A 22,839-nucleotide genomic window follows, 5' to 3' on the forward strand; every position below is an offset into this window, starting at 1 on the left:
CTCTCTCTCTCTCTCTCTCTCTCTCTCTCTCTCTCTCACACACACACACACACACACACTTTTTTTAAAAATTGAGGAAAAAGTACTGTTACTTACACAAAGAAGAATCTTGTACAGACATGATCAGTGTTTGGGACAACCCATATCTCTCCATGCTTGTGCAGATCTGGTGATGTTATCACTACCAAGAAATATAACACATTAGACAGATGAAATCGAGGCACTATTTTTCTCTAAAGAATCAATCTATGAATTTACTTCTCTACCAGAACAATCCTAATGTAAGAATATATAATGGAAAAAATTCTTAACTTAAGGAGCACTCTAGGATAAGAATTGCATTTAAAAACAGAAATCAAATTTGCTATCACCGGGAGCAAGTTTATGGTGAAGAAATTTACAAAAGGAAAGACTGGATGGAAGACTATTTTTTCCCATCTTTTAAATTTTTTTTTAAATTTTCTTGAAACATGCAACAGATCTTAAAATGAGAGAATTGGGTCAAATAATGACTAAGAGTACTTTTGGCTTTAAAGTTCAATATTTTCTTAGGTATATGTAGTGGAAAAATTTTAAAGGAAGACTCTGATGGTTCTAATTTTATGAGTGAATATGGTTATCCAATCTAGTTATATTGATGCATATTTTCTGACTTCTTTTAATATAACACAATTAATAACTGCTGATGGTCTAGGTTGGCATCTCTATAGAGAGATAATTACTCCACTCTCAGAAAAAAAATATACTCTGAAAATGGGCACTTTCTAAATTCTTATTTTCTTTAATCAAAATGTATGTAGTTTTAAATTGTGAATATGTACACTTATAGAATGGTAAGAACAGAATATGGAGGCACAATCCCTAAAGCTACCTTTGGGTGCAGAAGTAAAGCTTTCTCTCTCTCTCTCTCTCTCTCTCTCTCTCTCCCTATTTGTATAAATATATAAACATGAAAACACTTTTGTATGCACATGCATGCCTACATACATGTTTCATTTAAATCCTAATATTAATTTTCTCTAAAACCATTATTTGTGAGAGAAGGAAAGGGAAAGGGAGAAAAAGAGAATAGGGAAGGGAGAAAGAAAGGGAGAGGTTCTATATATTGTGCTTTACTGTCCTATTAAAAAGACATTTTTTCTACATATAATTGAAAAAATTAAAAAAATTAATTTATGATATATTTATATGTAAGAAATCCAGGATTGTTCTCTACCCTCAAGGAGATTAGTCTTATAGCAGGAATCACCAGACATAGACAAAATAATTATGTTGCAAGTTTGAACATAAGGACAAAGAGACCGACACGTTTCCTATGAGAAAATTTCAGAAATGAGTTAATTGGGGAGGCTTTATAGAAGAGGCAATACTTAATCTGAATCTGGAAGGAAGAGGATTTTTAAAAGTATAATGTGGCCCAACTGTGAAGTATGGCCTATACAAGTGCAAGAAATTAAAGAGTCTCAAACAACATTTTGAGGATAGTTCAGTTTGGCTGAGGTACAGAGTATATGAAGGGAAATGATATAAGATCACTGGAAGAGTAGATAAGAGCTAGACTGCATAACATCTTAAATGTCAAACTGAACTGTTTGTATTTTATTCCATGAGCCCTTAACATTTCTGAGTGGGAAAACAACCTATTTGTGAAATAAAGTTAATTTTGGAGCTCTGGGCAAAGAGAATTGGAAAAAAGGAAAGAATGGAAGGATAAAGATAAATTAACAAGTTATTCTAATTGCCTGAGAATATGAAATAGGATGGTGGTGATCATGTGAGTGGACAGTTGAGAAGAAAATGAGAAATATTATGGATAAAGAATCAAGAGAACTGCACAACTGAATGGGACCCATGAGAAGAGAGAGGGGAAAAAAGTAGTGATGTTTCTAAGGATCTGGGCCAGGTACTTGCCAGTTGCTAGAGCTATAAACAAAAGAAAGTGTGGTTATAGAGTAGAAGGGAAAAGATAACAGTGAATTCACTTTTAGAAAGATGAATTTGAAGTTCATAGGGCAACCATCAGGAGATACCAAGATACGTATTTGACTTAAATCCTAAAATTAATCCTCTAAAACCATCAATTGTGAGGGAAAGAGAAGGAAAAGGAAAAGAAGAAAAAAAAGGAAGAGATGGAGAGGTTTTATATATTAGGTCTCCAGGAAATTACAGTCTTATAGCAGGGATAACCAGATATTGACAAAATAATTTTGATGCAAGTTTGAACATAACAAGGACAAAGAGAGATACAGACATAGTATTATAATCTCAGAAAGGAGATGTGGGCTTGAGATCTAGAAGTGCAGAGGTAAGAACTGATAGCATGAGACTGGAGGGGAGAGAGTATATAAAAATGGTCCATCAGAGAACCTTGTGACCAGTCACACTTAGAGAACAAGAAACTGAAGCAGTGAAGGAATTAATAAGGCAGAGAAGCAACACAGAGCATTTCATGGCACTCAGATAAAAATAAAGTACATAGTAGAGGTGGGGGGGGGGGTTCATTGGTTGGAGAAGAAGGGGATTATTAGCACTAGCTGCAGTAGAAACTTGAAATGAGATGAATAATGAGAAAAATCCACTAGTTTTAACAACTGGTAGCCTCAGAGAAAATATGTTCAGTAGAGGATTGAGTATGGAAACAACACTGAAAAGAATTTAAGAATAAATTATTCTTTGGAGATGGGAAAGTGAATATAGTTAAATGTAGCTACTCTTTGGGAGCAAAAGGGAGGAGAGAGATGGGACCATGGTAAACTCTCTTAGTTTTATACTTCCAAGAGCAGCTGTTCTAAGTCTCTTCAAGCTCCACCTTGCTCCTACCCATCTCTCAGCAGATGACATAGCTTGCCACTCTACTGAGAAAATTAAGGCTAGGTACAGAAATTTCTCACCCTCCTCCATACTTCAAAACCACTTCATGTCTTCACCAATCATGTCCTCCTTCCCTTCCAGCTAGAAGCCATCTCTCATTTCTGGTGCCAGGCACCCCTGAATGCTTTCCCTCTCATACTTTATCATGTATTGGCTTATCTGTGTCTTTGTTGAATCTCCCAAAAGAACATGAGCTTGTTTGGGACAAAAACTATTTAGTTTTTGTCTTTGAATGTCCAGTGCTAAGCACATTCTTGCAGGTAGCAGGTCCTTCATAAATGTTTGTTTGAATAAACTGAATGGGAGGCAATGAGTTAAAAGGTTCTGATAGAAATTTTGCCCTTGGCAAGAAGAAGGGTAACCTTTTGAGACAGAAGGGCAGGAGAAGTGGAAGGATTTAAACAAAGATATTTTGAGGTGTGCTGGAGAGTTCTTTCTAGATAGCTCTCAGTTTTGTCAAGAAAATGAAAATATAAGATCAACTACTGAGAAATATATACGAGAGGAGGTGGGCTGGGGTATGAACCTGAAAGAGAAAATTTGGAATAAGTGCTGAACTATGACAGAATTAAAAAGAGAGATACATAAGAAGATTACAACATACTAGACAGGATATGGTAAAGATATATTTCCAAGTTAGACACAATAAATCTGTAGTGGATTTAGCTGGCAAGGCATGAGTCTTCCTCCAGTAGAGGTCCAGGAATAATAACAGAAAAGGGTGAGAGTGGGTGAACCTGATGGGGAGTTTAACAGGACAAGAGCAAAGAACGAATATGCAGTGCAGCAGGGAACTTCAAAATAGTGAATAATTGTGTGTTGAAATGGCCATGGGTTCAAAATTTCTCTAGAGGAAGGGGAAATTAAGCAAAAATATTAGCAATACATTTATGAGACTGGAGAAAGATCCAGGAGTTGGAGAGGATAAACAGGTTCAGATAGAGTGAAGTGGCTGGAAAAAGGAAATGTTTGGATTACATTATAAGGAACTAAAGGAAGGAAACTCCTTTCCAATACTAACAAATATTCAACATATACATGTAAGTTCATTCGGAAAAATAATCAGTTCAGTAGTGATGTAAAGTTATTTTTAAAGAGAATCATTTAATAAGCTCATATGAATATAGAAAGATCCAATTAAGGTTTGTGAATGTTTTCAACTTACCTTCACATAAGGCTATGCATTTTAAGTTACGGCTTTGCAAAAACTGGGATTGCTGTCCTTTTTTCTGTGACTGAAGAATTAAAGAAAAATTGTGACATTACAATAAAAATGAGCAAGTTATATGCATAAAAAGAATGTCAGTTTTTAAAAATATTTGTAATTCAAACAATTTTCAATAGAAAATATTTAAGAATTATAACTGTAAGCAGAAAAGTTTATCAGTGTCACTGCATTAGCCATCAAGATAAATTTGCTACAATAATGCCACTTAACTATCTCACAATATGGTTTAATTTTTTTTTTTAAACTCTTACCTTCCATCTTAGAATCAATACGGTATATTGGTTCTAAGGCAGAAGATAGGAAAGGGCAGGGCAATAGGGCTTAAGTGACTTGCTTATTAAGGTCACACAGCTAGTTAGTGCATGAGGTCACATTTGAAACCAGCACCTCCAGTCTCTAGATCTCAATCCACTGAGCCACTTATCTGCCCCAACACTATAACTAATATCATGAATCACTTATTTAGTCTCAGAGGACTAGAAATCTGGTTCTTTAGAGTTACACGAAGTGCCATAGTAAAAAACAATAATTATAATAATGATAACAACAATACCTATCATATGCTTTAATTTTGGCATAGTGGTTTACAAATATAATCTTGTTTGATCCTCCCAACAACATGAGGAAATTGAGGCCAAAAGAGGTCAGATAACTTGCCTGGTCACATAGCTAGCTAGTAAGACATTCGAGGTAGGATATGATTTCAGGTCCAGCATTCTATCTACTGTACTACCTAGTTGACCCTAGGTATAAGAAAATATAGATTCTCGACCTTTCCTGCCCAAAAAAAGAATTTAGTCTGAGAAGGGGCTAGACCTAACCTAAAGTTCCTCCTTTAGAGTACATAAATACATATTTAAAACAAATATTAAAGAAAATACTCTAAAATCATTATTTAAGAGGGAGGGAGAAAGAGAGAGAAGAATAGAGAAGGAAAGGGAAAAAGAGAGGTCAAATCTCAAATCAGGTTTTCCTGATTCTAGGTCCAGGGTCTCCATCCACTGTGTCACTTAGCTGCCTCCAATTTAGAGTGAGTCTTCATTGTATGGGTGAATATTTTTATCCATCTAGTTATATCAAAATATTTTCTGGATTCTTTGAATATAACATGAATTAAGAAACAGCCTAGGGAAGATGTTCAAAAGAAGAAGTCACCCTACTTTAAGAAAAATATAATTTAATCAAGGATACCAGTAAAAAACCAGTGGAATTGTGTGTCAGCTAAAGGGGGTTAGGGGAATTTGGGGAGAGGGAAATAACCTGAAACATGTAAATATGGGAAAATATTCAAAAGAAAAAGAAAAAGAAAAAAAAGAAAAATATAATTATTCTTGAAAATATTTGCCAGGAATAAAAATGGGGACTTTCTGAATCCTCATTTTCTTTCCTCCAAGGAGTCTGTTAAATTGTGACAATATGTACATAAAGGATAATTAGTGATGGGAGAGTAAGGCCAGGGAGTAGCTACGTGGCTCAGTAGATAGAGAGCCTGGCCTGGAGATGGGAAGTTCTTGCTTCAAATCTGATCTCAGACACGTCCTAGCTGTGAGATCGTGGGCAAGTCACTTAACCTCCACTGCCTAACCCTTACTGTTTTTCTGTCTTAGAATTGACACAGTATTAAATCTAAGATGGAAAGTAAGGTGCTTTTTTTTTTAAATGAAAAAGGCTAATCCCTAAAACCATTCCATGGTTCACCAAACCCTTTTATCTCTCTCCTTCTTCCTATATGCGTACATACTCATGTACACATATTTTAACTGGAAAGAAAAACCCCAACAATCTGGAGGGAAAATAAGATGGGGAAAAGGTGAGGGGAAAGATGGGGAAAGCTTTTTAAGTATTGTTCCTTTCTTTTATATTCAATAAATAGTTTAAAAATTCCAATAGGACTAGAGTTTCAAAGAAGGGGAACAATTTTAATTCTCTGCCTTCAGAAAGATCATAGTTTTAGAGCAGGGATCAGAAAGAAAAATAATTATGGTACAAGGTTGAAATTAAAAGAACCAGAGGCAGCTGCGTGGCTCAGTAGATTGAGAGCCAGGCTTAGAGATGGGAAATTCTGTGTTCAAATCTGGACTCAGATGCTTTCTAGCTATGTGATTCTAGCCAAATCACTCAACCCCCATGGCCTAGACCTTATCACTTTTCTGCCTTAGCACCAATAAAGAGTACTGGTTCTAAAATGGAAATAAGGGTTTTAATTAAAAATAAACAAATAAAAGAAATTGACAAGAAACAAAGAGAGATTCAGGGAAGTATAGGAAAATCTGAGGAGTGTAAGGAGTGTGAAGGAAATTTACTTTCCTCATCTCCTGCTGACCATCTAACCCTGAAGCCAGGACTGTGTGAGGGAAATCATTGGGTAGATTAGGTCATGAGGAGAGAATGGCAGCTGGAAAAAGGCAGCAGTGGAGTCAAGAGTCACAAGATATGGAGCAGGCCATTTTCCTCTGGCTCTGTCACCTGGGACTGGCACCCTGGGCAGCACAGGCAAATTAGAAAGCACAGTTGGATTTGTATAACCCAGTGGAAGTGCTTACCAGATCTGGGAGAGGGGAGGGAAAGAAAATAAAATATGTAAACATCAAAAAATGTTTTAAAATTTTTTAATTAAAAAAAAAAGGAAGCATAGTTGGTTCTGGAGATGGGACATGAGAGAGTTAGTGGGAGAAGAAAAGGTTTTATAAACTGAGGCAAGAGTGAATTTCGGTCTCTTCATTTAGATTTAGTGGCCATAGATTTAGCAAGCTAACTGGAGCAATAAGGAAAGAATCTTATATTTTCCTTGCTTATTTTTACATCTTTTTCTCCTACTACTACTGATTTAATAAAATTATTAATTTACAGCCAGTCTCCTAATTTTCACTCTTACAAAGGGAAAGATTTATCAAGGAAGAAAGCTTATAGGAATTGAGGATAGAAAATTTGGGTTCCCATCTTGGCTTTACCAGTGGCTCTTTTTGACCTTCGGGCAAGCTGCTCAGACCATAATTTTTATCTATTTATTTTTTTGCTCTGCCTCTTTGAAGTTCAATATCCTCTTATATAAAAGTACCTCTTATATAAAGTGCGCAAGGATCCAACAAGATATCTATATCCCTATAAATATCCATATATTCAGATGCATCCACCTATGTGTATGTGTATATTAATGTACCTACAGATACAGTTATATACACATAGAACCTGTGTAATTGGAAATCTTGTACCTTTGAACTTCATATGGATATGACTGGGAATGTAGACGCTAAATGATCACCTTAGTGCGAAAATCAATAATATGGAAATAGGTCTTGATCAAGTTCAAAGTTCAAAGGTACAAGATTTCTAATTACACAAAACACACATATCTACATAGGCATGTATGTATATACACATAGCCAATTAAAAATTATAAAGTCTATATACATATCGATTAATATTTGTCATTTGATAAGCACTTGGAGAATCTTTTTTTCTTTTAAATCTTTACCTTTTGTTTTAAAAATCAATGCTTTGTATTAGTTCCAAGGTATAAGAGCAGTAAGAACTAGGCAATGGTGGTTATGTGACTTTCCCAGGGTCACACGGCTAGGTAATATCTGAGGCCAGATTTGAACCTAGGGCTTCCTGTCACTAGGTCTGGCTCTCAAAACCACTGAGCCACCTAGCTGCCCCCTTGGATGATTCTTTACAAACATTAAACTCAAGAGGAATTGAAAAGGTACCTAGTAAAATATGGAAATAGGTCTTGATCAATGACACATGTAAAACCCCAAGGAATTGCAGTTGGCTATGGAAGGGAGGTGGGAGGAGGGGAGGGAAAGAACATGAATCATGTAACCATGGAAAAATATTCTAAATTAATCAATTAAATAAAAATTTCCAAAAAGAAAAAAGAAAAGGTATCTAGTGCCAGTATTTGCAATTAGTGTTAAAAGTAAAATTTAACAAGGCATGTAACATACAGAAAGTCTTATGGCACCAAGCTTTTTGCTTATAAAAATGCTTAATTCTTTAACTCTTCCCTGCCGTGAACTCTTCCTCAAAGGACTTATTTTTCAAGCTACAGTTTTGAATATTTGCTATAGAAAGCATTTAAGTTTCTTTGCTCTTAAACGATCTTCGTTCTTTAATACTGCTGACCACTCAAAACAATCATTTTGTTGGCTTAGAAGCATGAGCATTAGCTTCCTCCTAGCTAACAAATCCATGGGTCACCAGCCAAAAAGACTTACATGATTAATTGCATTACCTGTAATGTATTACTGCCTTTACTGCTGGAGGCCGGCTCATCCTTGGCTGACACTTTCTGTTTCTTGTTCATCCCTAAAAACACACACAAACACAAAAAAACAAAACAAAACAAAAAAACACAGAAACAAAGAATACCAGACCATCATTTCAGGGACTAACTGGATGAAATCATCTCAACATATGTTTGACCTTCTGTCAAATTCCAAGGGGAGACATAACACTAGCATTAGCTCAGAGTTAGGTGCTTCAGGTGATGACACCATGGAAGCTCAGGCTATGAAGAACTTTAGTTATTCTTTCTAGGGAGTACCAGCTTTAGGCTCATTTTGAGCTAAATAATGATAGGAATATAGACACACACACACACACACACACACACACACACACAAACACACACACGCACGCACGCACACATTCCTGCCATCAAGAATATATACATTATTAAATTGGGAGCTGTGGCATAGTCCATAGAGAACAGGCCTTAAAGAATAAAGAGCAGAATTCAAATTATATTTCTGAGATGTGTGTGTGTGTGTGTGTGTGTGTGTGTGTGTTTTACATGTGTAAGTGTGGGGATCTGAGCAAGGAATATAATTTCTTAGGACACAAAACACACAAACTCTCCAAAACTCTGAAGTTGCAGAGTACTGCATTTGATTGGAAAAATCAATATACAAATGAAATCACATACATAATACACAAATAAAAAGAAAAATAGTTTTTTCAAAAAAGTGTCATAAAAGAAAATTGGAATACAACAAAAAAAAAAGCTCTTAAAACTTAAGTAATCCTAAAAAGAGTATGACCTAGTTAGACATCAAAACCAATTTTCCTTTGCCACCATATAATAGATAAAACTTTCCAAGGCATCACATTGATTACTCCCTCTTTAACTGCTAACAAAATGGATAAGAATGCATGTAGGGCTTAGAAACAGGAAGATTTGAGTTCAAATCCTGTTCCAGACAGTTTCTAGAATATGCAGCCTGTGAAGTCACTTAAACTGTCTACCTCTATTTCCATAGCTATAATAAGAGCTACTAACAACACCAACCTCCCAAGGTTGTTATGTGTATCAAAAGAAATGACATGCATAGCAAAATATGATAATAACAATAACAATGGCATTGTTATTATTTTCCTTTAACATTGAAAGAGAAAATAATAATCTTATTCTCAGTATGAGAAAAAAATGCGTTATTTTTTATTTGCATTCTCAGTGAAGGGTCTCTTTTTCCTTCCGCCTACTTCTGTCTTTTTTACATTTGTTTTTGCAAGGATAATAGGAAAAAAAAACTTTGATTGACCCCTTTCTATCTCCACAAATGCTACATGATGTCTTGGCCATTGGTAAATTTTGTGTAGGTCACATCACTCATCACTACAGAATGGCACTTACCTGTCCCTGAGGACAACTGACCTTTGTTCAAAGGGGGGATCACCTGGAACCCTTTTAGGGTACATATAATACCTAGTAAAACTTATCAGAGCAAAGGATTGCTTCTTATAGGTAGCAGGGAGAAGAAACACCACCTCCTAAGATATTTTACAGAGAAGGAAAACAGACCAATGATTTCTATACATTTTCCTCTGATGATCCCTTTTTCTCATCACATTTTTTTTGAAGCCTCACATGATGGTAGCTTTATCACTAATGACCACTGACTAATAATACACAAATGCATTTAAAAAACATTTCTGAATTTGTAATAGTTATTGGTTATTATTTCTATTTTCTCACTAGAAACTAGATACAAATGAATAACACTGACACATATACATGGGATAATTGTTATGTTGAGGAATTGTTTTAACTTATTGAGGCAGTCATATGTGTATCTGCAGATCCTCTGAAACCAACTTTGTATCCCATCACCTAGAAGGACAGTGGTTGGTTTAAAGCAATATAAATGTCCCTTCCCCCTTCCTATTATTTTGAAGGTGTTTAATGACCCACAGCTTTTTTAAAAATCACTTCTATTTTAATTTACCATTTTTAAAGCACGTGTACTTTAATAGACAGGCCTTGAAATAAGTTTGCATAGACATGTGAAATAGGAATCTTAGAAATTAAAATTCTAGGTGTCACCAAAGTCTTAGAATAGTTTTAAACGTTAATTGCTTAATAGCTTAGAATTGCAGTGACTTCAGTAAATGCAAAACAAAGTCATAGTAGCAGCAATAATGACAACAATAACAAATTGATGTTTAGAGGGCATTTTGAAGTTTACAAAATAATTATTGACATGTTCCCTCAAATCTCACAAATACTGTGAAATAGGGACTGCAAGTATTATGAGTTCTATTTTACAGATGAGGAAAATAAGTTTGAGATAGATTATGGGACTCATTCCTGCTCATAGAGTAAATAAATATCAGACATGGGATTTGAACCAAAGATCTAGAGACTTTAAACATAGCTCTGTATCCACTACACTATACTGCTTCTCTCTCGTAGAGAAATACCACTATTCCTACAGAGCAAGTTTTCTGACTGGACTATATTGGGTGCCTCAGACTAAGAAGAGTCCAACAAACATTATTTAGTGCATCTGTGTAATAAGATGCACGCATTAATGGAAATAGTTTCACCTACTTAGTAGTATTTGAGTCATGTCTATGAAACAATTTTTTTTGGTCATTCTGTTATCTGCCTCAGGGATGTTGTACATCACACACAGCATACAGAATGGGGAGTTTGCAATTTCTATGTAAGTGGATTTATACAGTACCAAAGAATATTTGGACGCCATGCTGTACAAAATCAATAAAAATAAAACCTACATAAAATTAACTCATAAGATCAAAAATCTAAAATACTTCATTCTAAAAAAATTCTTCTCAAAAGTGAACAAAATGAAACCATACACATAGAGTTCATCCTGGAGGGTCAGGTGCAGTACAGGCTTATTATGACAGAGCAACATTAACAGGGCCATAGAAACTCAAACTCAATGGTCTATAGAGGCAGAATTTGGATTTTGGTATTTGGATTTGGAGATGAAGCTTCAGTTCAAATTTCCATTCTGTACCTTCTAATTGTGTAACCGTGAGCAAGTCACTTAAACCTATGAACCTCAGTTTCTTTACTTGTAAAATTTTGATAATACTTAAAGGAGGCAGGGAGGTCATTTAGTGGATAGAGCAATGAACCTGGATATAGGAAGACCTGAGTTCAAATCTGTCCTTAGACACATACTGGCTGGGTGACCCTAAGCAAGTTACTTAACCTATGTTTGCCTGAGTCCATTGGAGAAGGAAATGGCAAAACACTTTAGTATCTTTGCCAAAAAAAAGTCCCATTGAGAATATGGTCCACAAGGTCAAGAGGAGTTGGACACCAATGAATAAGCATTCAACAACAATATACATGACAAGTTGGTATATACAAGTGCTATATCAAAATGCTATTCTAACTTTCTAGGAATGATAGCTTCCTTCTACACTATTACCCTCAAAGGACAGTGGTATACTTTAACCATTTCTGTTGCTATCCCATCATAGAGGTGTAATCCATAACATACAAAGGATTTTAGATCCCAGAAGCATTACAAAGATTCCCTTATTACATAATCTTGAAGCACAGGATCCAAGAACAACATCACATTTAAGGATATGGAATAGACACATGTTTATACATTTTAATAAAAAAAAGAAATTGCAAACATAAACAGATAAATGAAAATATTTTAATGGCATATATTAAAATGTTCATAGAAAAGGAAAGCCTTAGAGAAAATGGATGATTTTCAATTCATGCATTGCCAAGATATTTTTGGTTTTATATGTTTTGTTCCAGATATCTGATTTTATCAGTGTATATATAAGTTTCAGTGAAGAAACACTCTTTACCAGTAAAGATGAGTACCTCCTCTACAATTTATTATCTTATAGGCATCTGTGGCTTGGTGGTTAAGAGCACTAGCCTTAGCGACAGGAAGATCTGACTTAAAATCCAGCCTCAGATACTTCTAAGCCATGTGCCCTTGGGCAAATGATAATCTAGCTATGTCCAGGAGGGAGCTAGGTGGTAGCTAGATGGCTCAGTGTATAGAGTGCAGGGCTGGAGTAAAGAAGACATGAGTTCAAACCCAACCTCAAATATTACCTAGCTATATGACTCTGGGCAAATCATTTAACCTCTGCCTGAGAAAAGGATCCACTGGAGAAGGAAATGGCAGACCTTTCCAGTATCCTTGCCAAGAAAACCTCCTGGACTAATATGGTACAAGGGGTCAGGAAGGGTAAGACACAACAGAACAACAAGAAGTCCTAACAGGTTGAGTGACTTACACAAGATGACACTATCTATAAGTGCTTCAGTTGCGAGTTAAACCCAGCTTTTCCTGATTTGAAAAGAGAGCTATGTGATTCTAGCTCTTGTTACCACTTTACCATTAAATTATCCTAATTTTCCTTTGTTTTCTGAAATACTGATGATATTTGAAGCAAATATAGTAATTATGCTTCGTTGCTGAGAAAGAGATACCAATAAAAACCAAAACATGAAAAAGAGAATGAAAGACAATGAAATCAAAAGACAATGAAATTAAATTTGAGAGTGATTTGGACTGTTACCTGAGTAACCAAATGATATGCTTGACAATGGACTAAGATATATTCCACTCCCATACATTGCACCATGGAGCTAAAAAGAAGGGAGAGAGAAGCCTGTCACTACTTTTTAAATGTTTCAAATGAAGAACAGAAAAAGTCTTATATCAGAACACTGCTTACAAAATAATAGAGCTCTTACTAGTGTAAGATCCTGTATATCTTGAATGAAGTATAATTGGATTTGAAAAGAAGATTAATATAATCCTTGCATCAAGAATTTTGATTCAGACAATTTATAGGCACGAGTAAATAGCCAATTCATAGTCTTTTGCACAGCCTTTCCCACATATTGTAGGTATTATTACAGAGCACACTATCTGACTTTTAATTTAGCAACTCTCATATTTTGTGAACAAACAAAAAGCACGATAATCCAAAAGCATGAAATATTCACACGTATACTTTGATGGAGACTTACACATTGGATTACAACATCTATTGTAATGAATTTCAGTAAGCATTGCACACTGAACGTGGATAGCCTTCTTGTGTAACTAACCTGTCTCACCTTAGTCCTCCATTGAATTTTAATTTGATGCAGATAAACTTTAAAAAAACATTCCAGTCTCTGAAACTGACCAAAAAGACTCTAAGCATTTTAGATGCTAAACAACATGTACAGTCAATAATGGCTCAAAGTCAAAAAATTATATATAACCCAATCACCTAAATATAAAAATTTGACTCCCATTTCCTTCTCTCTTTCTCTATTTATTGGCTACAGACTTATTTTACCTTGTTGGCTTGATGTAAAAAAGTAAAAAATATCGCAGAGAATGTGTTAAACCCTGTAATTTCTATTTAGCTTTGAATTTGTTACCCTCAAACCTAGCCATAATGCTCGACATATAGTAGGCTCTAACTCAACACTTGGTGACTGATTTCTTTAAACACACTGCCCTTCAAATACAAGATGACAGGGAAAATTTCTGGTCATCTCTTTCCTAAATTGACCTTAACTACTTTTAGGTGAAAAAAAGCCAGTTAACTAGTGAAATGTCACTTAATGAAGTATAAAGGTAGAAATCAGAAACATGTGAGAATATCTGCTCCCAGCATCCTATCAACATCTTTGAGAGTAATTTTAGAAAAAAGATAATTAATGAGCTCTTTGATAATCTTTCTTCCTTTCAATGACCAACCCCACAAAAAAAAGAAAAAAGAAAAGAAAAAGAAGAAAAGAAAAGCTTTAAGAGAATACAAAGAAAACATTTGATTGTTTATATTGTGTGTTATATTCGGTTCAGTATCTTGTTTCACTGCTTGTATTAGAATTCTTTTTTTAACTTTTCCATCTAGGAACCTCTTTTCCCATTTAATGACAGAATTGAGAAATGTGGCTAACATCAGTTCAATGAATACAAGGGAAAATATATCAATGCATTTTCTAATTCTATTCTATTCTAAACAATGCTATTGCTACCTCTAAGACCGCATTGCATATATACCCTCTTGTACACTACAGGAATACATATCATTGCAATAGCTGATGCAGGGAAAAAACGGCTACTTTTATTTAACATTCCCTATCATAAAGGAAGAAAATTTACCTGTAGTCGTGTATTTGAAGCAACAACTAAGCCATTCCTCAGGATGGAGTGCCAGTTTTCAATGTGGGAGCCACTAAAACCAGAGAGAAAAAGCCAAAGACACGGTGTTAGAAGTCATGCTACCCTTAGATTCAGAGTATGCAACTCAATCATTTATTTGTTGGCAACTTGTAATTGTTAACCATCTCTTGGAAAATAAATATATCCTCCTGTACTCATTAAACATTCTTGTAAAGGAGGCTCATATTACCTGTAGTATTTAGCCATACTCACTGAAATGCAAAGGTACTTCCAAAGAGTTTTTTAGCAGCTCTAAAATTGGATTCTTTGGCTGGTGGACTGCTGAGAAGGAGGAATTGATGGGGAGTGTGCATGAACTTCAATTGCTGTTAAATAAAATACGACAAATGAAAAAGTGTCAAGCTGAACATATTTCCAAGGTTGAAGGCTCGCTCAGATCTCACTGGTTCCCACAGAACCCCATTACCCAGGATCAACTTCAAGTCATTTGAAGCCAATCTGATTGAAAGGCAGATTTCAACATCTAAAAATGCTACACCAGACAAATTACATTGCATTCTTGATAAGAATGATAAAATACCATACAGTGAATCTGTGAGAGAACTAGGAAGGGAGCAAATGTGCCAATAATCCCAATCATTTATATATAATTTTGAAATGCATTATTAAATTTTGTCTGACTACTCTGCATTCCTAATTAAGTTTTTTCTTCAGTTTACAAGATTGAGTTCCCTGAGGAGAACCCACCAACCATTTAAGAAGATAAATGGGCTGGAAACATGCAAGATAGCAAAGGAAATTCAGTTTAAGATTTTAAAATGGCTCCAGGGGATGATCCATGAAATGGATTATTTACAAATTGACCATATTCACTAATATTTTGTCTCTGGTTATATAGTAGGCTTTCTTGGTTCCAATTTTTTCATCCTAGAACTGCTTCTATTTAGAGAAACATTCAAATAATCTATGAAAAGAATAGCTAATCAAATAACAAGTTAATCAGGTAGTTAGGTATAAAGATAAATTGATAGATAGATATAGATAGATAGATAGATAGATAGATAGATATAGATAAAAAAAAGCCATTTGGTGACGAAACAAACAAGAAATAGTAGAAAATAAATGATTATTTTCCATTTGTAATCTCTGTGATGTTCTTTCCAATAATGCTGTAATCCCCAAATAATCTGATATTGATTGACACTTTTTGTTTATAATATTAAGATAAATGATACATCTTTGCATTTAACATTTTGTAGATTTGAGTACAATAAAAAGAAAAGCACAAAGTTGAGAAATATGACTTAGTCCTCCTACCCATGGTTGTCTGAATCTTAGGAACCTTATGAAGTTGTCTGAGAATTATAGAAAAAGTCCTATAATCTAACAACTTCCCTAGTTTCAAAAATTGGCATAATAATGGATGGAAAAATAACTTACCCGGTTAACTGGCAGTTTCACAATATGCGACCTATTACTTGAAATAACCCTGAAATTAAAATGATCCATCAGCCAACAAAATATGCAAAAAATGTTTTTCTTCTTAGGAAGCAAGTGATTAAGACCTATTCTAACTGTGCCAAAAACTTTGTAATCATTTTACTTAATTATATATTTTCCTCTGTTTTTTGAAGCAAATCTAAAACACTACAACTTTTAGGCGAACAACTTAGGTTGGCCAACAGAAATGTAAAAAGCGAAGGTCAAAAATATTTTTTTTTAATAATTATCTTAGTGAAATGAACACCAGGATACATTTTTCACAACGACATAAAATGTTAAGACCACTGACGATTATTTCTGAATTTCTCATTTTCTCAAGTAAGATAGTTTTTAATCAAGACTCATTTTAAAATCAAATGATCATATATGCTGTCACTTAGAGAAGTGGCTAAAGGTACTTAAAATATAAAATGATTACAATAACCAAAGCTTTCAATTAGAAGATAAAAACTTATTTTTTAATATGTGAAAGTGTTTTTGAAAATGTGCAAACTATGAAAAAAAACACTATTATCATTAAGGATCAAAAAAACTCTAGAAAAGAAAATGCACAGTCTCTCATCTAGCTGAAAGGTGACTATCAAAAATGCTAAATGGCATGGTGAGATGGAAGAAGGTATATGGAGATCAACTAATTGTGGGCCAAAAGGAGAGAGAGAGGAGGATGGACTTTTCCTTTTTGATATATTTTGCTAAGACAAAAAGAAGTAGCATGACATAGTAGTTGAATACAGGACTTGGACTAAAGAAAACATGGATTCAACTCAGCTTTAATTTTTACTAGCTGTTTGATACTATGCAAATTATTTAACATTCCTGAGCCTCCATAAACTCCTTAAGACTTATCTGTTTAGTTACACATAGATTGTGGTCTTACTAAGTAGAAGTTCCAAAAACAAAACTTCTTCCTGCTAATGAAACTACAGATCTTTTGTATATTGTACAATCATATACTAAGGAATATTCCAATGATGAAAATGTTTCTAAAATGTGCATATAAGGAAATTATAAGTCATAACCATAATGTATATCACTATAAGTTCGTGAATTTTATCTTCATATCATCTCTACGAGGCATGTATTACAAATTTTTATCACTAATTTAACAGATGAGGAAATTGTAAACTCAAAGAGTTAAAGTGATTTGCCCCTGCCACAAAGCAAGTAAATATGAGAGGTAGGATTTGAACTGAAGTGTAATAAAAAAAAATAGTAGGCTTTTTATACTTATCTTTTGACAAGCTCTTTTTTGATTTCAATTAATTCCATGTTAAAACCTTGATTCAACTGATTTCAACTAAACAATTTCTCTAAATAATGAGATTTATCTTCTCAGTGAAAAGGTAGGACTAGAGGTCTGTGTAGGCAGCCACATGAGAAGGAGCACAGAGGGGGACTTTTAAATTTCTTTTTTAAATGAAACTTTATATATAGAAAATTCCACTCTCTGTGGCTTATAGCTATTACTTTTGTAACCCTGTTTTAGAATACCATAGCAAAGTCTGTTGGAAAATAACTCACAGAGGAAACAATTTTCAAACAGCAGGTACTGGGATACAATTTCCAAACCATTCTATGTTGCTGAACAATTAGCTTGTCTCAGCTCTGTTCTATGTTCCATTTTTAGGAAAAATGGGTAAATGATGAAAACACAAAGCAGAATTAGAAAGAAAAAAGAAGTAAGTCTTAGGTTCTGGGCTCAGTAGACATTCAGCTCAATATCTTAACACCAAGAAAATATCATACTGGAGAAAAATTCATTTTCAAGACTTTCCACCAAAAGAAAAATGAGAGAGAGAGAGAGAGAGAGAGTGAGTCAGAGGGAGTGAGAGATTGAGACAAAGAGATAGAAACAGAGCTTCAGAAACAGAGAGACAAAAGCAGAGAGATAGAGAGAGATTTTGAAGCACACAAACATTTCCAAACATAAAAGAATGATGTAATAGCTAAGGTAAAAAAAAAAAAAAAGTGCTGATGAATTTTAGCATGATTTTGAAACCTGAAATATTGAAACAACTGACTTTCAGCTAAATTCACACTTAACCAGAAAATTAAATTAACCAGAACAACTCATTACCTGTACAATCCTGTTAATCAAGGCTTTTTACTATGGACAAACAGCAGTTAAATGGACTGTATATCTTTGCAATGCAAGTCAGTGTATTCTTTCCCCAATGATGTAGAACTTTTAATTAAAATGAGAGTCATTAAGGGCTTATATAATCTTCAGGGCTCATAAGCTTCCAGGAGAATCTTAGCATTGCAGGTTTAAGAAAAAAAAACAAAAACAGGCATGCATTGGGTTTTTCCCTCCCTCCTTTTTTTTAAAAGCAGGCAGAATAAGGCTATATTTGACTTTTTTTTTAAAGAAAACTGAAGTTTTGTACCATTGCAATAGAGGATGAGCAAGAGGGTCCTGTTTATCCATCTGCTTCTTGATTTCCAAATATGGTGCCTATGAAAGATAATAATAATAGTACTTCTTGACTTCTATTAAGCAACCTATTTTTTAAAGCATCCAACAAAAGAAATGCAGAATTATTAGCATGTCTAATTTACAGATTTCTTGACATTTAGCCTTGAAAATTTACATCCTTGTCTTGGTAACAACTAAACTTACTTTAGAAATTTCTCTACAAGATTAAATGATACCTATAAAATCATAACGAACAGAACATTTTATAACTCCAACCAATGTTCATATATTGTGATATTAGCTTGAGCCTAGGCTTTTCCATAAAGAAATTAAATAGAAATTTCAGTAAAAATAACTCTCTTTTCCTCTCCTCCCCCCTTCCTTTTCCCCTTGATTTTAGCACTTTCTCATTTTCTCTCAGATAACACAAATGAATCTCTATACAAGTTACTATTTTCAGTGAAAAGAAATCTCCTTTGACAACTCAGGAGTACAGAATGATCTATTTGGCAATATTGTCAATGGATTATAATATTCTTATCTCAAAAAATTCTGCAGATGTGAAATAATAAAACCTACTTCTATAAAGCACAGAAAAAATTAGAGAACACTACTATTTTCATCTTCATGTTGAAGAGATAGTGACATCAAGAGAGTAAGTAACTTGCCCAAGGTCACAGAGCAGGTAGGTCACTGAAAGAGCCACTTATACAACTCTAGTCTCTAGATTCCTTAGTTGAGTGCTCATCAGTCGATGTTGCCTCCCATTTAAAATAGCTTATATGTGACCCAGAAAAGAACCAGCCATTTTTGGCAGAGGTCTGATGTCAGAGTCAAACTTTACAGCTATTTATAAAAGCAGGAATGCCTGGGGTCTAGGATATAGTATAAATATATACCGATAGCAAAGTCATTTTCATTACTAAAAATCATTTACTGAGAGCTTAACCTTGTGCAATCCACTAAAATGAGCTGCAGGGAAGAGGGGGATGGTAATATTTGCTGTCCCTAATCAAAATTCTTAATGGTCACAAAATCCGTATGTTTTCTCTAAGGCATAGTTTTACCATAACTGTGTTATTTCTTCTTCATAAAAGATAGTGACAATGGCATACATAATCCAGTAACATCACATAACATTTTAAATTTCCTGATGAAAAGCAATTATTATCCTTACATTCCTACTTCCCTCTAGGAAGATCTTAGAGGACATGATCCAAATGCAAATAAATTTTAAAAGTGCTTCCCAATATATCTAAAAAGCAAAAACAATGACAACAAGAACAGTATAACAGCAGGATTACATACCTGTGTCATTTCTCTAATAGATGTAATACTATCCAACGCTTTCATTACTCGATCATAATTCTTTTTCTGTTTAAATAGAAATACATATATGGACTTGTGAAGGCCGATATATATATATATATGTATATATATATATATATATACACATATATATATTGCAAAGTTTTAACTGAGAAGTAAATCAGAAAGTAATCATTCTGCTATAATATTGTCAAAACAAATTTTAAAAGACTTAAAGCTCTGATCAACACACTGACAAACTATGATTCCATAATAATGATAATGAAGAATGTTATCTGCCTTTTAAAACAAATATGATTAGCTAATAATTGGATTAAAACATAGCCTTTTAAACATAACCAACATGGGGAAATTGTTTTGCTTGCTTATGTATATTTGTTAAATGGGTTTTTTTTTCTTTTTTCACTAAAAAGGAGAGGTGTTTGGGAGAAAACATACATATTAACTGAAAAACATTTAATTTTTTAAAAAAATATCTTCTGTGTGCCAAGTTCTTTTCTATTTAAATTTCTGATAATGAAGGAGACATTTTTGCCAAGATGGAATGCCCTTGAAACCATTTTCATCTTCTTTTGCCTCCTCAAACATCCCCCTTTATGTACATTCATTCTCTCCCTATTTCTTTCTTTCTGCTACCTTTAAACAATCTCGTCTCTCGAATTCTTAGAATATCTTAACTATGCTACAAGATCTAACACTTCTCCTCCCTTTCACAGCCAAACTCTTAGAAAAATACATTCATTACCTCTACTTCTCTCCCTCACTCACTTTTCACTCCATGCAATCTAGCTTACAGATTTACCACTCAAAATAAATTGCTCTGTCTAAAGTTAAAAATGGTATCTTAATTATTAAATCTAGTGGGGATTTTTCCTCCTCAGGCCTCATTCTTTTTTACTTCTCAGAGTCTGCCACAATTGATCATCCTTTTCTTGTGAATACTTGAGCTTTTGGGGGTTTTGTGACACTCAGGTTTTCTGCCTCTCTTCCTACAGCTGTCCACTGGTTCTTGGTGTCCTATGATGATTTCATAATCCATAGCACTCCCCTAAACTACGCGAATAAAGCAAAGCTTTGTCCTCAGTTCTTTTTTCATTTTTTTTCCTGATAACTTCATCAACTCCCCATCAATCTCTTTGCAAATTGTTTATCTATCCAGATCTATCTATCTATCCAGCCCATTTCTTTCCTGGGCTGCCATGTAATATGATCAAATTCCTTTCAGATATTTCAAACTGGATGTCTTTACAGAGCCCAACCTCAGTGTGTCTAAAACAAAACTCATCTTTTTCTACAAATGAACACCTCTATTGAATGACTCTAACAGTTTCTGGGGTACATCATCATCATCATCATTTCATTGGTAAACTCGATTCCTTAATTTACACTCATGTGCATATATCCCAGTCAGTTGCCAAATCTTGACATTTCTTGATTTGCCAAATTTCTTGCATTTATACCCTTCTCACTATATAACGTTGGCACACACCTGAATCTCCTTTCACAAGACTACTGCAATAGCCTCCTAGAGGTCTCTCTTCCATAAATCTCCTCCTGCCCACCTCTCCAATCCATTCTTCACATATTAGCATAATTATTTCTTTTAATTATAGATCTGGCCATTTACTCAATTAACTCTGATATCTTTCTCTTATCTCTAGGACATATTATATAAGCATATTTGGCTTTTAAGACCATAAACATCTTATCTTTCCAACTTCATTGTACATCACTCTTGCCCCTGTACTGGACAGTCCAGCCAAACAGGTGCTCTCTCTGATTCTGACACAGGGCTCTATCTACTGTCTTTGTGCCTTAGCATTATCACTCATTACCAGAATGTATTACACTTACTCTTTACCTATATCTCAGATAATCTCTTTGTTTAAAACCCACCATAACTGCTATGATACAGTCTTTTTAAAAAACCCTTTTTCCCAGTAGATTCAATGCTTGTCCTCCCTCTCTTCCTTGTATTTAGCTGTCTTTTATTTGGTTTGTTTTGATAGAGCTTGATTTATTCTGAATTTATTGTATCTGCACACATTGTCTTCCCAAATCCCAAAGAACCTATGAGTTTCTTGAGAGCAAAGATAGTTTCCTTTTTGTTTGTGAATCTTTAGCACATAGCATAGTCCCTGGCACAAAGTATGTGCTTAATAAATTATCCTCTCCACCCCATTTTGAGGATAAAAGGTTGCTTAAAACTTGATGAACTTTGAATGAGCTGCAAAAAAAATATGAAGTTGCCACTACCATGACATACGATAATGGTTGATCCATGAAAAAGAATATTTCTTTATCTAAAACTTTACCCTTAATTGCTACTATTTTGCTTATTCCGAGGCTGTTTAGAAACAGTACTGAGTGGAAAGAAAAGAAAAATAGCTACATAAACCAAAGGTAAGACATCACATCCTAATGTTTCAATTTTGCCACCAAAATAACCCTTGGCCATCCTGGGCACAATAAACAGAATAGAATCTAAACTCTGGTACCAACCACAAAACATCCATTTTAAGACATGTCTTTGAAATGAAATGAGTATCAGACGAGGCCCCTGACAATTATATAAATGAAATTATATGCTTCATAAATAATTTGGTTTCAAACATAATTAAAATATATGCAAGAATATCCATCATCACAGCTGATTGTCAAGGAATGGGCAGGGAAGCATTCTAAATAAATATTTTCTTTTTACAATTCATTTTCAGAATGGATATTACGAGTAAACAAGGAACAGCTAGCTACTTTGTGACAGGAGAAATCAAGCACTCAAGAAACATGTTAGCGTTTCTAACCTAAGCCTCAGAAGAGAATATTGTTTAATAAAACCCCTTCGAATAGTTTAGCCAGATCACTGGTTCTCTAAGATTCGGTCTATAGGAGGTCCTACACTAGGTCTAGCAGGGGAAAATGGAAACAAAGATAAGGGATATTACTTCCACTAAACCAAAATGTATTAACAGGACAACTACACATGAAGAATGTGAATTCTTGATATGCACCCTCAGAAGCAATGGCAAATTAATCCTGCCACTATTTTTTAAAGTTCAAAAAGG

The 22,839-nt window shown here is 34.4% G+C and overlaps 1 protein-coding gene across 1 annotated transcript in view; it reads right to left on the reverse strand.

Moving 5' to 3' along the window:
* The window catches only part of PARP8 (poly(ADP-ribose) polymerase family member 8), a 227,250-nt gene that overhangs the window by 17,402 nt on the left and 187,009 nt on the right, over positions 1-22,839 (reverse strand). The window contains exons 15-23 of the mRNA XM_044681226.1: positions 19,754-19,819; positions 18,417-18,484; positions 15,967-16,015; positions 14,779-14,891; positions 14,506-14,578; positions 12,917-12,986; positions 8,337-8,410; positions 4,037-4,106; positions 97-181 (exon numbers count right to left, since the gene is read on the reverse strand). Coding sequence (XP_044537161.1) covers positions 97-181; positions 4,037-4,106; positions 8,337-8,410; positions 12,917-12,986; positions 14,506-14,578; positions 14,779-14,891; positions 15,967-16,015; positions 18,417-18,484; positions 19,754-19,819 — 668 coding nt within the window. The remainder of the gene's footprint in view (positions 1-96; positions 182-4,036; positions 4,107-8,336; positions 8,411-12,916; positions 12,987-14,505; positions 14,579-14,778; positions 14,892-15,966; positions 16,016-18,416; positions 18,485-19,753; positions 19,820-22,839) is intronic.

Source organism: Gracilinanus agilis, chromosome 1 (genome assembly GCF_016433145.1).
Source record: "Gracilinanus agilis isolate LMUSP501 chromosome 1, AgileGrace, whole genome shotgun sequence".
Classification (NCBI taxonomy): domain Eukaryota; kingdom Metazoa; phylum Chordata; class Mammalia; order Didelphimorphia; family Didelphidae; genus Gracilinanus; species Gracilinanus agilis.